The sequence below is a fragment of the Zootermopsis nevadensis genome, unplaced genomic scaffold (assembly GCF_977971745.1).
Source record: "Zootermopsis nevadensis isolate Lab colony 2312 unplaced genomic scaffold, Znev_1.0 Znev_ptg000010l, whole genome shotgun sequence".
NCBI lineage: Eukaryota > Metazoa > Arthropoda > Insecta > Blattodea > Termopsidae > Zootermopsis > Zootermopsis nevadensis.
Window position 1 is genome coordinate 1960706 of NW_028259142.1, and position 13442 is coordinate 1974147.

The 13442-nt window shown below is 38.5% G+C and overlaps 1 protein-coding gene across 1 annotated transcript; it reads left to right on the forward strand.

Moving 5' to 3' along the window:
* The first annotated feature begins 544 nt into the window (after positions 1–544).
* On the forward strand, positions 545–8143 carry LOC110828072 (UBX domain-containing protein 4). Its single transcript, XM_022060393.2, has 10 exons — positions 545–758; positions 2157–2291; positions 4159–4299; positions 4885–4979; positions 5778–5947; positions 6062–6172; positions 6380–6502; positions 6993–7104; positions 7285–7490; positions 7729–8143. The coding sequence occupies exons 1-10, from the start codon at positions 677–679 to the stop codon at positions 7865–7867; spliced, it is 1314 nt and encodes a 437-aa protein (XP_021916085.2). The 5' UTR covers positions 545–676; the 3' UTR covers positions 7868–8143.
* The last annotated feature ends 5299 nt before the right edge of the window (positions 8144–13442 follow it).

The following is a 13442-nucleotide window of genomic DNA, read 5'->3' on the forward strand; positions in this document are numbered from 1 at the left end:
CTCTCCATTTTCGTTTTGATTAAATTGAACATTGCCAGTGGACATAGTGGTCTCTTACAATTGAACAAAGTTTGAGGTAAGGGATTCCTATTAATTATTATTGTTCATCGCGTTAAGCGTCCGCCTCTCGAAAACCGTAAGAGATGGATCTGGACATATTGCGTACGAAATACGTATTACCTCTTGAGCTTTCCATATCTGTTTTCATATTTTACATATTACAAATGGTTTAGGTTCTACAAACATTTATTTATACGAACAAAGGCGGGTCACACTTCACGCTACTACTGCGTTTGTGCGTTGCGTCATACTATGTAGATATAACAAGATGGATGACATTGAAGCTAAAAGAGTCCGTAATGCAGAAATATGAGACAGTACAGAAAACGTAAAAAATAGAAGTTTTAAATAATTATTATGAAGTATTCGTGTTATGATCTATGCTAAGAATTTTTTTAAGCGTTCAGACGAATGATGGTGTTCTGTGACAGTTTGGTTACTCTTGGTCAGTTACCAGGTGTACCAACTTTGCATAGCGCTTGTGAAGTTTGTGAAATGATCCGTCAGGTGTTCGGTGACTGTGTGACACATCATAAAATTTTGTGAATGTGATAAGCTATTGCTTAATTAAGTAGCGTGCAAATTATTCTGGTCTGTGTTTTTTTATATTGTAGTTATGCGGTGGTTTCAAGGTGGAATAGCAGAGGCTGTCGCTACATCAAAAACTAAAAATGCTGTATTTGTTGTGTTTGTTGAAGGTTAGTTCGAAATTACGTTAAGGCTTGTGTCTGTGTGCTTGATGGTTTGAATACACACAGAAGTGTTTCATAAATGTGCATTATAGTTTCCACTTTTTTCATGTTGCTGGAACATAATGTTGTCTACATATTTTCTTCTTGTGGGGGGGGGGGGGGGGGGGGGAAGTATTTGGAAGAGAACATTATTATGACACCTTTAGTTGACACAATTTACAAGGAAAATAATGTTACGTTTGTAGGTAATAATCCTAGAACCTGCACTTATAAACAGAAACTTGTGTAACCGAGGAAACGTTGCTCCTAAATGAATGATTATATTTCCTGCAAACCCTGTTCATGTTATTAGAATGGTGAAGTAATTTGTAAGAGGCAACCAGATCTCTTGTGCATAATTTTGATGTCTTAATAAGTCACTGGATGCAGCACTTGCCCAAACAAGACCTTGTAATTAATCTACATAACCTCTCTGTACTCAGTTTGATTTGATAACATACCAGTTATTCTTATTTAATAAAGTGATTACCAACAAAAAGAAACTATAAAATAAAGCAGGTTGATTTTTGTGAGTGCAGCTCTTAATTATGTGGATGATCTCATTGTAGCAGTACTTTGTAGCCTGTATTTGTACTTAATAATGACTCATGTGTATGTAAACCAATATGAATGGAGAAATGTTGGCATGAAGATGTAAATTCCATCTAAACAATTTGCATTTTGGTGTGATATTTAACCATAGATTCATTATTTATAGGTTATGATAGGAAAATTGGCTCATACAGCTGTGAAGTGTTGGCACCATTTACCATTAGATTCTTCACCAGCAACACACATCAGTAATGTGTTGGACAATGAATAGAGTTTTGAGATGTCATATCAGCTGTTGGTGACTCTATTTTAATCATTATACAAGTTTCTAAGTGATAAAAGCCAAGTAATCTCTGCTAACACTACATCTTAAGTTATTATTTTTTAATATAAGTTATCAGCTCCAGTATTCATACCAGTGACCATTATTACTGAATGGTTAAGGCTGTGGGCCGGAATTCTTGGCAGAGCTGAACTTTTCAGGTCACTATTATTTTAACCATTTATACCAACTCACTCACTCTCAGGTGCAGGAAATCCTTAGAAAAGTCCCACCGTTAGACTTTGCTTTGAGCTACTCGCATCAAGGTCCCTCCATCAATTCCTATGTCCCTAAGGTCCATCTTGACGTTATCCTCCCACCTATGCCTAGGTCTTCCAAGCAGTCTCTTCCCCCATGCGTGCTGCATGCCCCACCCACCTCATCGTTATGCAATATCTTTAATTGAAACACTCTTGTAAATTATTAATAATTATTACAGTACAGTGTACATTTATTAAGTATTAATATTTCACTTTTATTATTGTTTGAAGGCAAAGACGAAGCATCAAAAAATGCGGCATCAGCGCTGGACGATGTTGCAGTTTTGTCAAAATTAGAATCGGAAGATTTTGTGGCAGTAAAACTCGACAGTGGATCAGAAGCCTATAATCAGTTTGTTCAGATTTGTATCCTTTATGCCAAGTATCTGAAGTGTGAATATTTGAAGTAGGAATTGTTCTAAATTATAATATACTGCCCTGATGATGGAGGTAGCAATGACCCCTGAAACATCGGCAAACTTCAACCAGACCGCACGGCGCTACAACCTAGGCTTATCGCTGTGGAAACCTCAAATCCTTCTTCAGTCTTTGATTATCATTGCTCTTGTAGAGATTAATTCTTTTGTTACAGGGATTAAAACCTTGGAGGCACGAATTAAAATTAAAATAAAAATAAGAACTTCCTGTCACTGCCCATGTTTCTGGCATGGTAAATTGTTGTATTTAAATATTCTTTGTCATAAAAATAATTTAATAGAATTTTTTAAAAAGCATTACCTAATGCTTATCACTGACATAAGACGTTGGTGGAGGGTGTCCACCACGTCAGCAGACGTCTGCGTGAACCTCAGTGTGTGTTATTACTGCGGATGGGGAACAGCTTGTATTTCACTGCAGTAAGGTGTACAAAGTATTGACCAAACACACTCTCGGTCAAAAAATCCTTCCTGCCATTTCATATATTTTTCTTCCCTTTTTTTATGAAAGGTGTAATGCTTCATGTTCTCATTTCTTGTTTACTTTAGCGAGCTTTTTAATTTCATTTTTCAACTTGGACAAGAATATGCCTGATGCATATATTATTTTCGCAAGAGACTTGCTAGAAATTTGCATCTGTTTCACCCTTCTTTGTTATTTCAACATTTGTTTAATTTGTTTATATAATTTCACATTTTCTGTGTAAGACTTGAGGTTCTCACAGCGGTGAGTATGAAGCTTTCTGTCTTCTGGGTTGTTGCGCTGTGTAGTCTGGTCGATGTTAACCAACGTTTCAGAGGTCATACTGCCTCCATCATCAGGACGATGAGTATGAATATTTCTGTCTTCTGGGTTGTTGCGCTGTGTAGTCTGGTCGATGTTAACCAACGTTTCAGAGGTCATACTGCCTCCATCATCAGGGCGATGAGTATGAATATTTCTGTCTTCTGGGTTGTTGCGCTGTGTAGTCTGGTCGATGTTAACCAACGTTTCAGAGGTCATACTGCCTCCGTCATCAGGGCGATGAGTATGAATATTTCTGTCTTCTGGGTTGTTGCGCTGTGTAGTCTGGTCGATGTTAACCAACGTTTCAGAGGTCATACTGCCTCCGTCATCAGAGTATGAAGATTTCTGTCTTCTGGGTTGTTGCGCTGTGTAGTCTGGTCGATGTTAACCAACGTTTCAGAGGTCATACTGCTTCCGTCATCAGGGCGATGAGTATGAATATTTCTGTCTTCTGGGTTGTTGCGCTGTGTAGTCTGGTCGATGTTAACCAACGTTTCAGAGGTCATACTGCCTCCGTCATCAGAGTATGAATATTTCTGTCTTCTGGGTTGTTGCGCTGTGTAGTCTGGTCGATGTTAACCAACGTTTCAGAGGTCATACTGCCTCCATCATCAGGGCGATGAGTATGAATATTTCTGTCTTCTGGGTTGTTGCGCTGTGTAGTCTGGTCGATGTTAACCAACGTTTCAGAGGTCATACTGCCTCCGTCATCAGAGTATGAATATTTCTGTCTTCTGGGTTGTTGCGCTGTGTAGTCTGGTCGATGTTAACCAACGTTTCAGAGGTCATACTGCTTCCGTCATCAGGGCGATGAATACTCATCGCCCTGATGACGGAAGCAGTATGACCTCTGAAACGTTGGTTAACATCGACCAGACTACACAGCGCAATAACCCAGAAGACGGATATCTTCACATTTTCTGTTTGGGAGGAGAACAAGATTTTACCAGCGAATCCTGTCACATGCTAATATCAGTTTGACAAATGTAAGTTCCTTATTGTGGCTTAGACCAACTGGTACCTGTTCCATCACTCTTTTTTATTGGTGGAAACGGAGTTCCACTCGAAGTGGTGGCCGGAGAAGTGGACGTGCCCGAATTAGTGCAGAGGATCGCCACAGTTCTAGAGAAAAGTGGAAAAGTTGTCCCAGGTAAGGTATTGAAGGTATCGCTGCTGCAAGTACGAAAATTAATTTCAGTGTAGTCAAAGAGACGGGCAGAAAAGATATCTAGCGAAGCGTGTCAGATTTGACGTAGAATGCATTGCGCTTTTTTTTATGTACGCTGAAATGTTTATAAGTATCTGAAGGGTTGTTTGCTTCTTAATTAACTCATATAATGTATTAAAGAGTAAGAAATAGAGGAATTATAACTTTATCTTTCTTTTTTGTGGGTATGTAATTACAAAATTTGGACTTATACAGCTTAATCAAAAGAAATGTGTTTTGCATTAATTTTGCTGTACGATGAAATGTTTGTGTATTTTCTGTGACTTTAGGGCAAAGAAAATGCAAATAGTAGACATTATATATATTGTGCACCCCAATCACAAAGTTCCTGAATTACTGCCCATCGTAATGTTGGATGATGTGAATGAACCTGAAGTTTTCATGTTGATTGATTTTATCTTTCTGATACTTCTTTTGTTCATATAGTCTCGTTATCATTTCTGTTCTTAGTCTGTTTTGCTTTGCCGGTGAAAAGTTTCATAACACAATAAGTACTAAATATTTCAGCCGACACACAAGACTTGACTGAAGAGCAGAAAATAGAACGAGCCAAAGAACTGATAGAGAAGAAACAGAAACTGAAGCAAGAAGAAGAGGAACAGGCAAGAAAATAATTATTACATTTTCAGATGATCTCTGACAGTGCTGTTAAAGTCTAAACAGAAACGTTAGCGCAAAATATTTGCACATATTTTCTTCCAAGGCTATAAATGGCAGTCCTGCTGTAATATTTTGGTTCAGTTGGCACTGGACAGTTCTAACCCATTTTTCTTGTGATTAGAATAGTAATATAAACAAATTGTTTTACACACATATATATTCTTTACATTGTCCAAATAAAATAAATTCTTTACATTGTCCATATAAAATAAAATAAATTCTTTACATTGTCCACATAAAATAAATTCTGTACATTGTCCAAATAAAATAAATTCTTTACATTGTCCAAATAAAATAAATTCTTTACATTGTCCATATAAAATAAAATAAATTCTTTACATTGTCCAAATAAAATAAATTCTTTACATTGTCCATATAAAATAAAATAAATTCTTTACATTGTCCATATAAAATAAAATAAATTCTTTACATTGTCCATATAAAATAAAATAAATTCTTTACATTGTCCACATAAAATAAATTCTGTACATTGTCCAAATAAAATAAATTCTTTACATTGTCCAAATAAAATAAATTCTATACATTGTCCAAGTAAAATAAATTCTGTACATTGTCCAAATAAAATAAAATATATTCTTTACATTGTCCAAAGGAAATGTGGTCCACACAACTGAGGGAACTGATGAGGTATTGGATGTGTTCCTCAAATACATTGCATGAGGTCTTACTCAGACACTACAGAGACAAGAACTTAGATTAAAATATTTTAATTTATGTAGACCCAAAAGCAGAAGGAAGTGGAGCGCCGTAAGGTGGGGCAGGAAGTCCAGAAACTTCGCAGATGGCAGCAGGATCAGGAATTAAAACAGCTGAAGGAAGAAAGGCAGAGGGAGAAGGCTGAGGAGGCCGCAGCTCGGGAGCGAGTCCTGAAGCAGATAGCGGAAGACAGGTAGCGTTTTCTGGGACCGACCAGATTGTAACTTCATTCAGTCATAAATTGAGAAAGGATGTGGTCGTGTGAGCTTGGATCGTGTGTAGAATGTTTTTAACTTCGTTCATTCAGAGCTCAGCGAGCTTCGAGATACTACGCCGGACTCGAAGGAAACAAGAAACAGGCTGAAGAAAAACTCAAGGGTCAGTCAGAACAGCAGGCTCAAGATACTGCTTCAAAATGGTGAGGAATATTAGGACTTCTTATGCTTTTTTTGTTTCTCGTAGACTATGGTGTTTGTACCTCCAGATTCCTTTGCGACGTACAGTTGTTTATAATCTTGTGTTTGATTTGATCAGAATTTTATCTTTTGTACGACTCACTCATTTATAAGAAAAGTTTGTTGTTTTTCTTTTTCCTTCCTTTAAACTGTGTTTTGCTTCCGTATAGTGTCGTGGCACGTATACAATTTCGCCTCCCAGATGGATCGTCGCATTCCCATAATTTTGAAACCGCAGCAACTCTAGGTGAAGTGCGGTTATACGCGGCCACGCATCTCAACTTACCGTTTAGGTAAGTGTACGTGGAAGAATCTGCTAAATTAACAAATGTTCACTGATGAATGAATACAGCGACAGTTAGCCGGTTGGTCCGTTGGTTAATGGCCATCTGAAGTGTACCGGTACTCAACCAAATTAATGAACTGTGGCTCGCAGTCCATTTTGATATGCTGATTATTTCTGATCTGAATTCTCTGCTTCAAACCTTGAAGCCAGTGGACCTGCCACTAGCATCGTAGTGTACAAATATGAATTTGGCGACGAAGCCGCGGAGATTAACGAAGAGATGATAATTCTAAACTTACTGAAATATATGACTGGATTATGTGCTCTGAAGTATTTCTCGTATCTGTTATAAAGCAACTTAATTTATGTACGAGAAGATCGTAATGAATTTTACTGAATCAGAAGAAAAAAAACTTTTCTAGTTCATCGTGTCCTCTAATAGTGATGATACGTGTTAAATGATTTCAGATTTTACATTTTCGTTGTTCTCGTTGCAGAGAATTTGTCATGTCGACGACCTTTCCTCGTCGTGAGTTTACCGCCGCTGACGACGGTCAGACCGTCACAGAACTGCAACTGGTGCCAACCGCCGTGATTTTAATTCTTCCGGTGAGATTTCGTGTCACGATACGTGAATTGTGTTCGCCGTGTCCGTGAATTAAGAATTCTTAAAATCATTATGTAGACATTTTATCAGCATTTCATTTCTCGCGATATTCTAGATGTCCGATAAAACATTCGTGATCTCCAGTTTCAGGTAAGCGCGTGATGACTCGAATTGTGTTTCAGGCTACATCAGGTAACGCGATCTCGTCGTCCCAGAGTTACGGTAGTGCCGTCTCACGCATGTTGTGGTCTGTGCTGACACCTTTCTTCTCCATACTGAACTACGTAAGAAACCTGGTTTTCGGTGGCGGAGGCGCGGTCGGTGGCGACGGGGGAGCCAGAAATTCGCGACGGTTATCGCTCCATGCTGCGTCAGAGCAGAGTCCCACGTAAGACTCGTTCCACACTAACGAAGAACATTTTGTGGTCTTGTAATTTTTACATTAAAGTCACGATTCTCAGCTGTTATGAATATTTTTTAATTGAGTTCCAGAAAGGAAAATGTCTCGACCGCAGCTGGTAACCTAACCTACAAGACCGCGTGGCCTCACATCTCAGAAGCCGCGATCGAGAAGCTGAAATCCTATTCTAAAAATGATCCATAATTTTGTGATCTTCCACTTTTAGAGGAGCAAGGCGACGAGTACGAACCACTGAAACTACGACCGTTCATCGCCAGGGCAACGTACACCGTCTTACGAACCGCCAAGACGCAAGCGACGATGAGAACAACACTTGGAACGGAAACTCGACTCAACAGATGTGACGTGTCGTACTCGTTCGAAGTTCAGCTTTATTTTTTTCTATGCCCCCTGCCCCCTCCTCGATATCCTTCTGTCTGTGCGACGTCACTCCCGTTCCTGTGATTCCATCTTTTCTCTTCCATTTTTAAATGGAACGCACTTCATTTCCCACTCCTCTTAATATTTGAGATTTTTACTTCAAAATTTTTTTCTGTAATTACGTGTCTTAGTTTGTATTCGTGGTAATTTCATTCTCAGCAAACAATTATTGTAGAAATAAAAGTTATTAGTGAAAAATGCTCTATTTTGTGTATTTATTCGTGTTTACAAAATCTTTTTGTTCCCCGATCTTTATTCCCGCTCGTTTGCGTTTCTGGTTGCCGTGCAACCATAAATGGTTTTTTGTGTTTGTCTGCCGATGGTTTTGTTTTATTATGATTGTAATATATATTCTTCTTCGTTAAATAAGAAATATAAGCTCGTGATGCCGTATTACAAAGCCAAATTCATAAAACAGCTCCATTTTTTTAACCATTCCAAATACGAAATTTATCAAACAGGTGTTTTATCTGTAAGGACTTTACTGTATTACAATAAAAATAAATAAACAGGTCATTAGCACGCTTGCTTCGTGTTTACGAGGGCCAGATTCTAATCTTAGCCCAGCTTTTGATCTGGGTTTGTTTGGTTTTCCTTAGTCCCTCCAGGGAAATTCCGGGATAGTGCCTTAAATTGGACCATGGCCACTAAGTCAGAATATGGCTGTCTTCTGGTAGAAGTTTACCAACTACCTCCTCATCGTCCCGATGATGGAGGCAGCAGGGACCTCTGAAACGTCGGTAAAACTTCTACCAGAATACACGGAACAACAACCCAGAAGACAGACCGCCTTGAGAGCGTCAGATCCTACTTAGTAATCGGTCAGCTTCACGTTTCGGCCGATTGATCTCCGGTGGATGGAATTCAGAGATGGCGACAAAGAAATATCCCTGGCTCTGCCTGGAATGGAACTCGGATCTTTTGGCCCATGCCAGAGCTTTCCAGCCCTCGTTACGTACGAAATTTTTTTTCTGTACAAAAATCTCGTGACCTTCCGCGTGTTTTGTTTGTTCTTGTCTCAGGAAACACCTGTTTCAGACAAACGCAACGAACTTCACCTTTGTTTTATCCAGAGGATTAATGACCTTCGAGGAAGCAACCATACCCCTTTGTTCGCCTTCCGTTTGAGGTCCGTTCGTTGGAACAGAACGCAAAGAGCCAGCAATTTGCATTGCAAGCAGCCTATGTGAAAGGAATGTGCCAACATTGTTCATTTTGTAAGAGGCGAAATGTTACAAGGCAACATCACGGAAAAAAATTTCCCCTCTTTCGTGGCTTCTAACTTCGTTTCAACCCCCTATTTCGATTATAGCAAAGTTAGAACTGTTACCAACCTGTATGATTTCGTCTTTCACGGATGAACCGTATCAGATGCTGAAAATTATCCAACGTTTCGACCGACATTTCAGTTGCCATCTTCAGGGTCAATGTACTGGTTGGGAGTTTATAGAAGCCTTATGTAGGGTTCAATATAAGGCACTGAATCATAGCGATAGTCTGCTGGCAAGAATTAATCGACTTTTACAAGCTTTAGCGAAATGTCATCTAAGACCGAAATACACTTGGAATCTCCAGCAGCCCCGAGACGTGTACAGTCTCTTAATGACTTTCTCGTATAATTGTCACAACTCATAACTTCCAACTGATCTCATTAGTTCAGGTACACTCCACGCGGACAAAATTATCTTCTGTCCTCCATTGTCCAGAATAAAATACCAACAGCTTCAGTGCAAGAGTTGATTATAAGCCTTAAATATCCGTCTGCATGGGACAGAGTTCTTCAGAAGCCATTAGTACCTCAGCTGATCTAGAAATTCTACGTCTTTTATGGAACACTTGTTTACAACTGCCTGTCTAGCTTAATCCATTCCAAACAACCTCTCATTTTTAAGATTAATTTTTATATTATCATTCCGTCTACGTCTAGGTCTTCCAAGTGATCTCTTTCCTTAAGATTTTTTGATTAAAATTACGTGTGAATTTTTAGTGTTTTACCTGCGTTCTATATGGATCTTAAGAGTGATATGGTGCCAGGGTGTGGATTGGATTCATGTGGCTGTCGTGTAATGAACCTTTGGGATCCATAAAAGACGACAACGTCTTCAGTACTCCGTGGAGTAACTTAGTACACCGGATCAGTGCTTTTGGGTTTATCCAATTTGAGGCAGAGTTTAGGGCGTTTTACCTTTCCACCTCTCAGATTCCCTAAACAGTGGGTCTCGGGAGTTATAAAGCGGCCGGAACGTGAAACTGTCCACTCACCTCCATTTACCTACGTGGAACTATATCTCCATTGTCTCATACGTCATCGTGTGTTTTTTCTTTCGGGATTAAATGAAGATACAATTTTCTAAGCAGCATTGACACACTTCGACCTTGAGAAAGAATATTTGTACTTATGTCGTTTTATCACGAATTGTTATCCCGTACTCAGCTTGGAAATCACGAACAGATCACAGCTGCTAATTTGGCAGAAATCCTGTATTGTCCCGTCTTCAATTAGTGAAGAGATGATTTCGGTTCAGTACAGTTTATCTGTCTCTCTCCAGATGACGCAGTGTTGCAGTACACTTTAAAAAAAAAATAACCCTGAAATTTTGTGTGTGACAATAGATATCTGCCACAGAGAAATCTTCCTTAATTTCGCGTGGCTATATTAAGCAGTACATTCAAGAGATGTACCGGATAATGTTTTAAAAAAAATTGTACGATTGTACAGAATTGTCTTTCGGACCATCACAAAATGTGAAGTTCAAAATATGAAAAACTGTAATTTATGGACAGATAAAATTTTAAATTGTCCCTGTGCTTAATTAAGCGTCATTCCGTAAGATGTCGGGGTAATCGCAGGTGTCATGACGTCTGCATTAAAATCGTGTAAATGGTCGTGGCATATTTATTTATCTCTACGCTCCATGTTTATCTAAACATTGTTTTGTTTAACCACGAAGACAACTTAAAAAATAACTTTCATTCGTTTTGATAATCGTAATCTAGCAGAACATCTTTTCAGGTCTTTATCGGCGAAAATTAGCGGAAAATCTTTCGTCGTCTTTTACATTCGCTTCAAAAAGTCATTCGAAATTCATTCTAGTTGCTTCAATTGCTTATTGTTGCTTGTCAGCCGATGTTTTGAGACATTGTTACATGTTTTTGCAATATACATCGATATTGCTTGTTAGTATCAATTAATCGATATTCATTGATAATCGATTAGCATTCCTATGTTGGTAATCTTGGTGCATGGGAAGAGTTCATTCACGGAAAATCTCGAATACCTGGGGTGAAGGGCAGAAACACAGTCCTTAATTTTTTGTGGCGTCATGATACAACAATTACACCAGTCGTGCTAGGCCATGATGTTTGAGAGTAGTAATTCTTTATGTCCACGGTTCGATGATTTCATGTGTGTGTTAGCAGAATTCCGGTTTTACTCACTGGCAGTCTGCAGGGAGGAAACAAAAGAATGGAACAACAATGACCTAACATGTTTAAACTGCGAGACAGAGACTAAGAATCACAGCGTGCAGTGAGTGACCTCGGCGAGTCGTAGAACTGCTTCGGACTTTTTAGTGAACGTGTTCACACTCGCTTAGAGCTGAAGTTTCGACGATCTGCGCAGGCTGTCGACCGAGGCTTGTGTTTTACTGCTAATGACATCATACAATGTCTCTTACGTCGACTTTTTCATACGCGGTATCATATTCTTGCTACGATACATTCTTAGATAAGATATTCTATTGTGCCCAATTTAAATCTAAATTCATAGTGTGACAACAATGAAAGTTAAATTCGTTTCACAACATTTATGTTGAGCTCTGAATCAGATCTATTTTAAACCAGTTAGCACATACGTTCCTGACTATTCGCTGTGATATAATTTAATACAAAACCCAGCCTGTTTAGGTCGAGCCAGGTCACGTTTTCTCTGCCTGTGCTATTCATGCTAATGATTCCAAGGCCGAAATCATTCCCTGAAGTATTTATTTACTGTGTTCTGAAGACTGGGCGAACTTACGCTGAGTAATCTCTTTACTACGCTAATCAAATAAACAATAGAATTCATCCGACTCCATGTTTCCTTCTGTTACGAAAAAGAAAACAGAGTTGGCCATGACACGAAAACTTTCAGAATCTATTTTAATCGTGTTCAGTGAGGGTGAGGCTATCGATAATCGCGTTTGATGAGTCAACAGTCCACAAATGTAATAGACGATGCGTGCGATGATAGCATTTGTAATCACGCGCAGTGCAGAGTATTAAAAGGTCAACAACAACAACAACAACAACAACAACAACAAAATAATTATCTGTGCATGCAAGATCTGGTGTCTTTCGCAATAGCAAATTCATAGCAGCCTTTTTCGAATATTAATTCTGGTGGCTGAACAAGAAATTAGAGTCGTGCTTTGTTGCTTTAGAAATCTGTCGGATTACCGCAGAAGGCGAGAAAATCCCTGCAGGCATTGTTCAAAATTTGGTCCGATTGTCTCATTTAAATATGTATACCTGATTGTGTAACTAACTTAAAGGAGGAGCAGGGACCTTATTTAGAAGCTGATAGTCACTCAACTGCTCAAGATATTCCAGCTATTTATGAAACCTGGGGATTAGTACACGCCACTGGACCCTGCCATGATCCAAATTAATTCAATCCACATATTAAAAACACTATATCTTTAACATCCACAGTAATAGCATTTAACCATCTATTCCTAGGTCTCCGAAGTGATCTTCTACACTCAGTCTTTTGATGAGATAATATAATTGCGTCATATTGTGATATTAATTAAAATAATTATTATATTTGTTTACCGTCAAATCACAATAAAATAGTAAGATAAGATAATTAAAATGATTAAAATATCATCATATGTTCCATATCGAGCATTCGATTTACATCGATGTAAATCGATTGCTCGATATGGAACATATGATGATATTTTAATCATTTTAATTATCTTATCTTACTATTTTATTGTGATTTGACGGTAAACAAATATAATAATTATTTTACTCAGTCTTTTTCAGGTTAACATTTTGTATATATTATTTATTGCATTCTTCCCCGCTCACCTGATTCAGTGCGAGCGACTACAGTAAATAATTTCTGTAATTTGTTTGATAATCTTCATGTACAGGAAAGACAAAATATTAAGAGTCGATGTTGACAATCTGGGTAGAAATGTCGTGTTCATTTGTAGGTGTTTCGGAGGATCCATGCTGCCTCCAACTTCAGGATTGTATTCCTCCAAAGTGTTCGCACAAACCCAGAATCCGTCAACGATGTTGCAACTCAAAAGATTTGCATCGGAATCTTAACTCTTTGGTAGAATTTTAATTCAAATTCCCGGGGAAATAATTCAGCCTTTCTTTCAGCTGCAACTGTTGACTTACGTTTAGGCCACACCCAATGTAAGAGCGTCAGAGAAGTTGCATATCCACTAGGATTCGATTTCGCAGGAAGTCCCTTGAGGGCTAGATTCCGTAGTGAGATTA

Coding starts and splice junctions, on each gene's coding strand:
- LOC110828072 (XM_022060393.2), top strand. CDS start 677: ATGCGGTGGTTTCAAGGTGGAATAGCAGAGGCTGTCGCTACATCAAAA. Junction 4,980..5,777: donor AGCAAGAAGAAGAGGAACAG/GCAAGAAAATAA, acceptor TAATTTATGTAG/ACCCAAAAGCAGAAGGAAGT. Junction 7,105..7,284: donor CCGTGATTTTAATTCTTCCG/GTGAGATTTCGT, acceptor ATTGTGTTTCAG/GCTACATCAGGTAACGCGAT.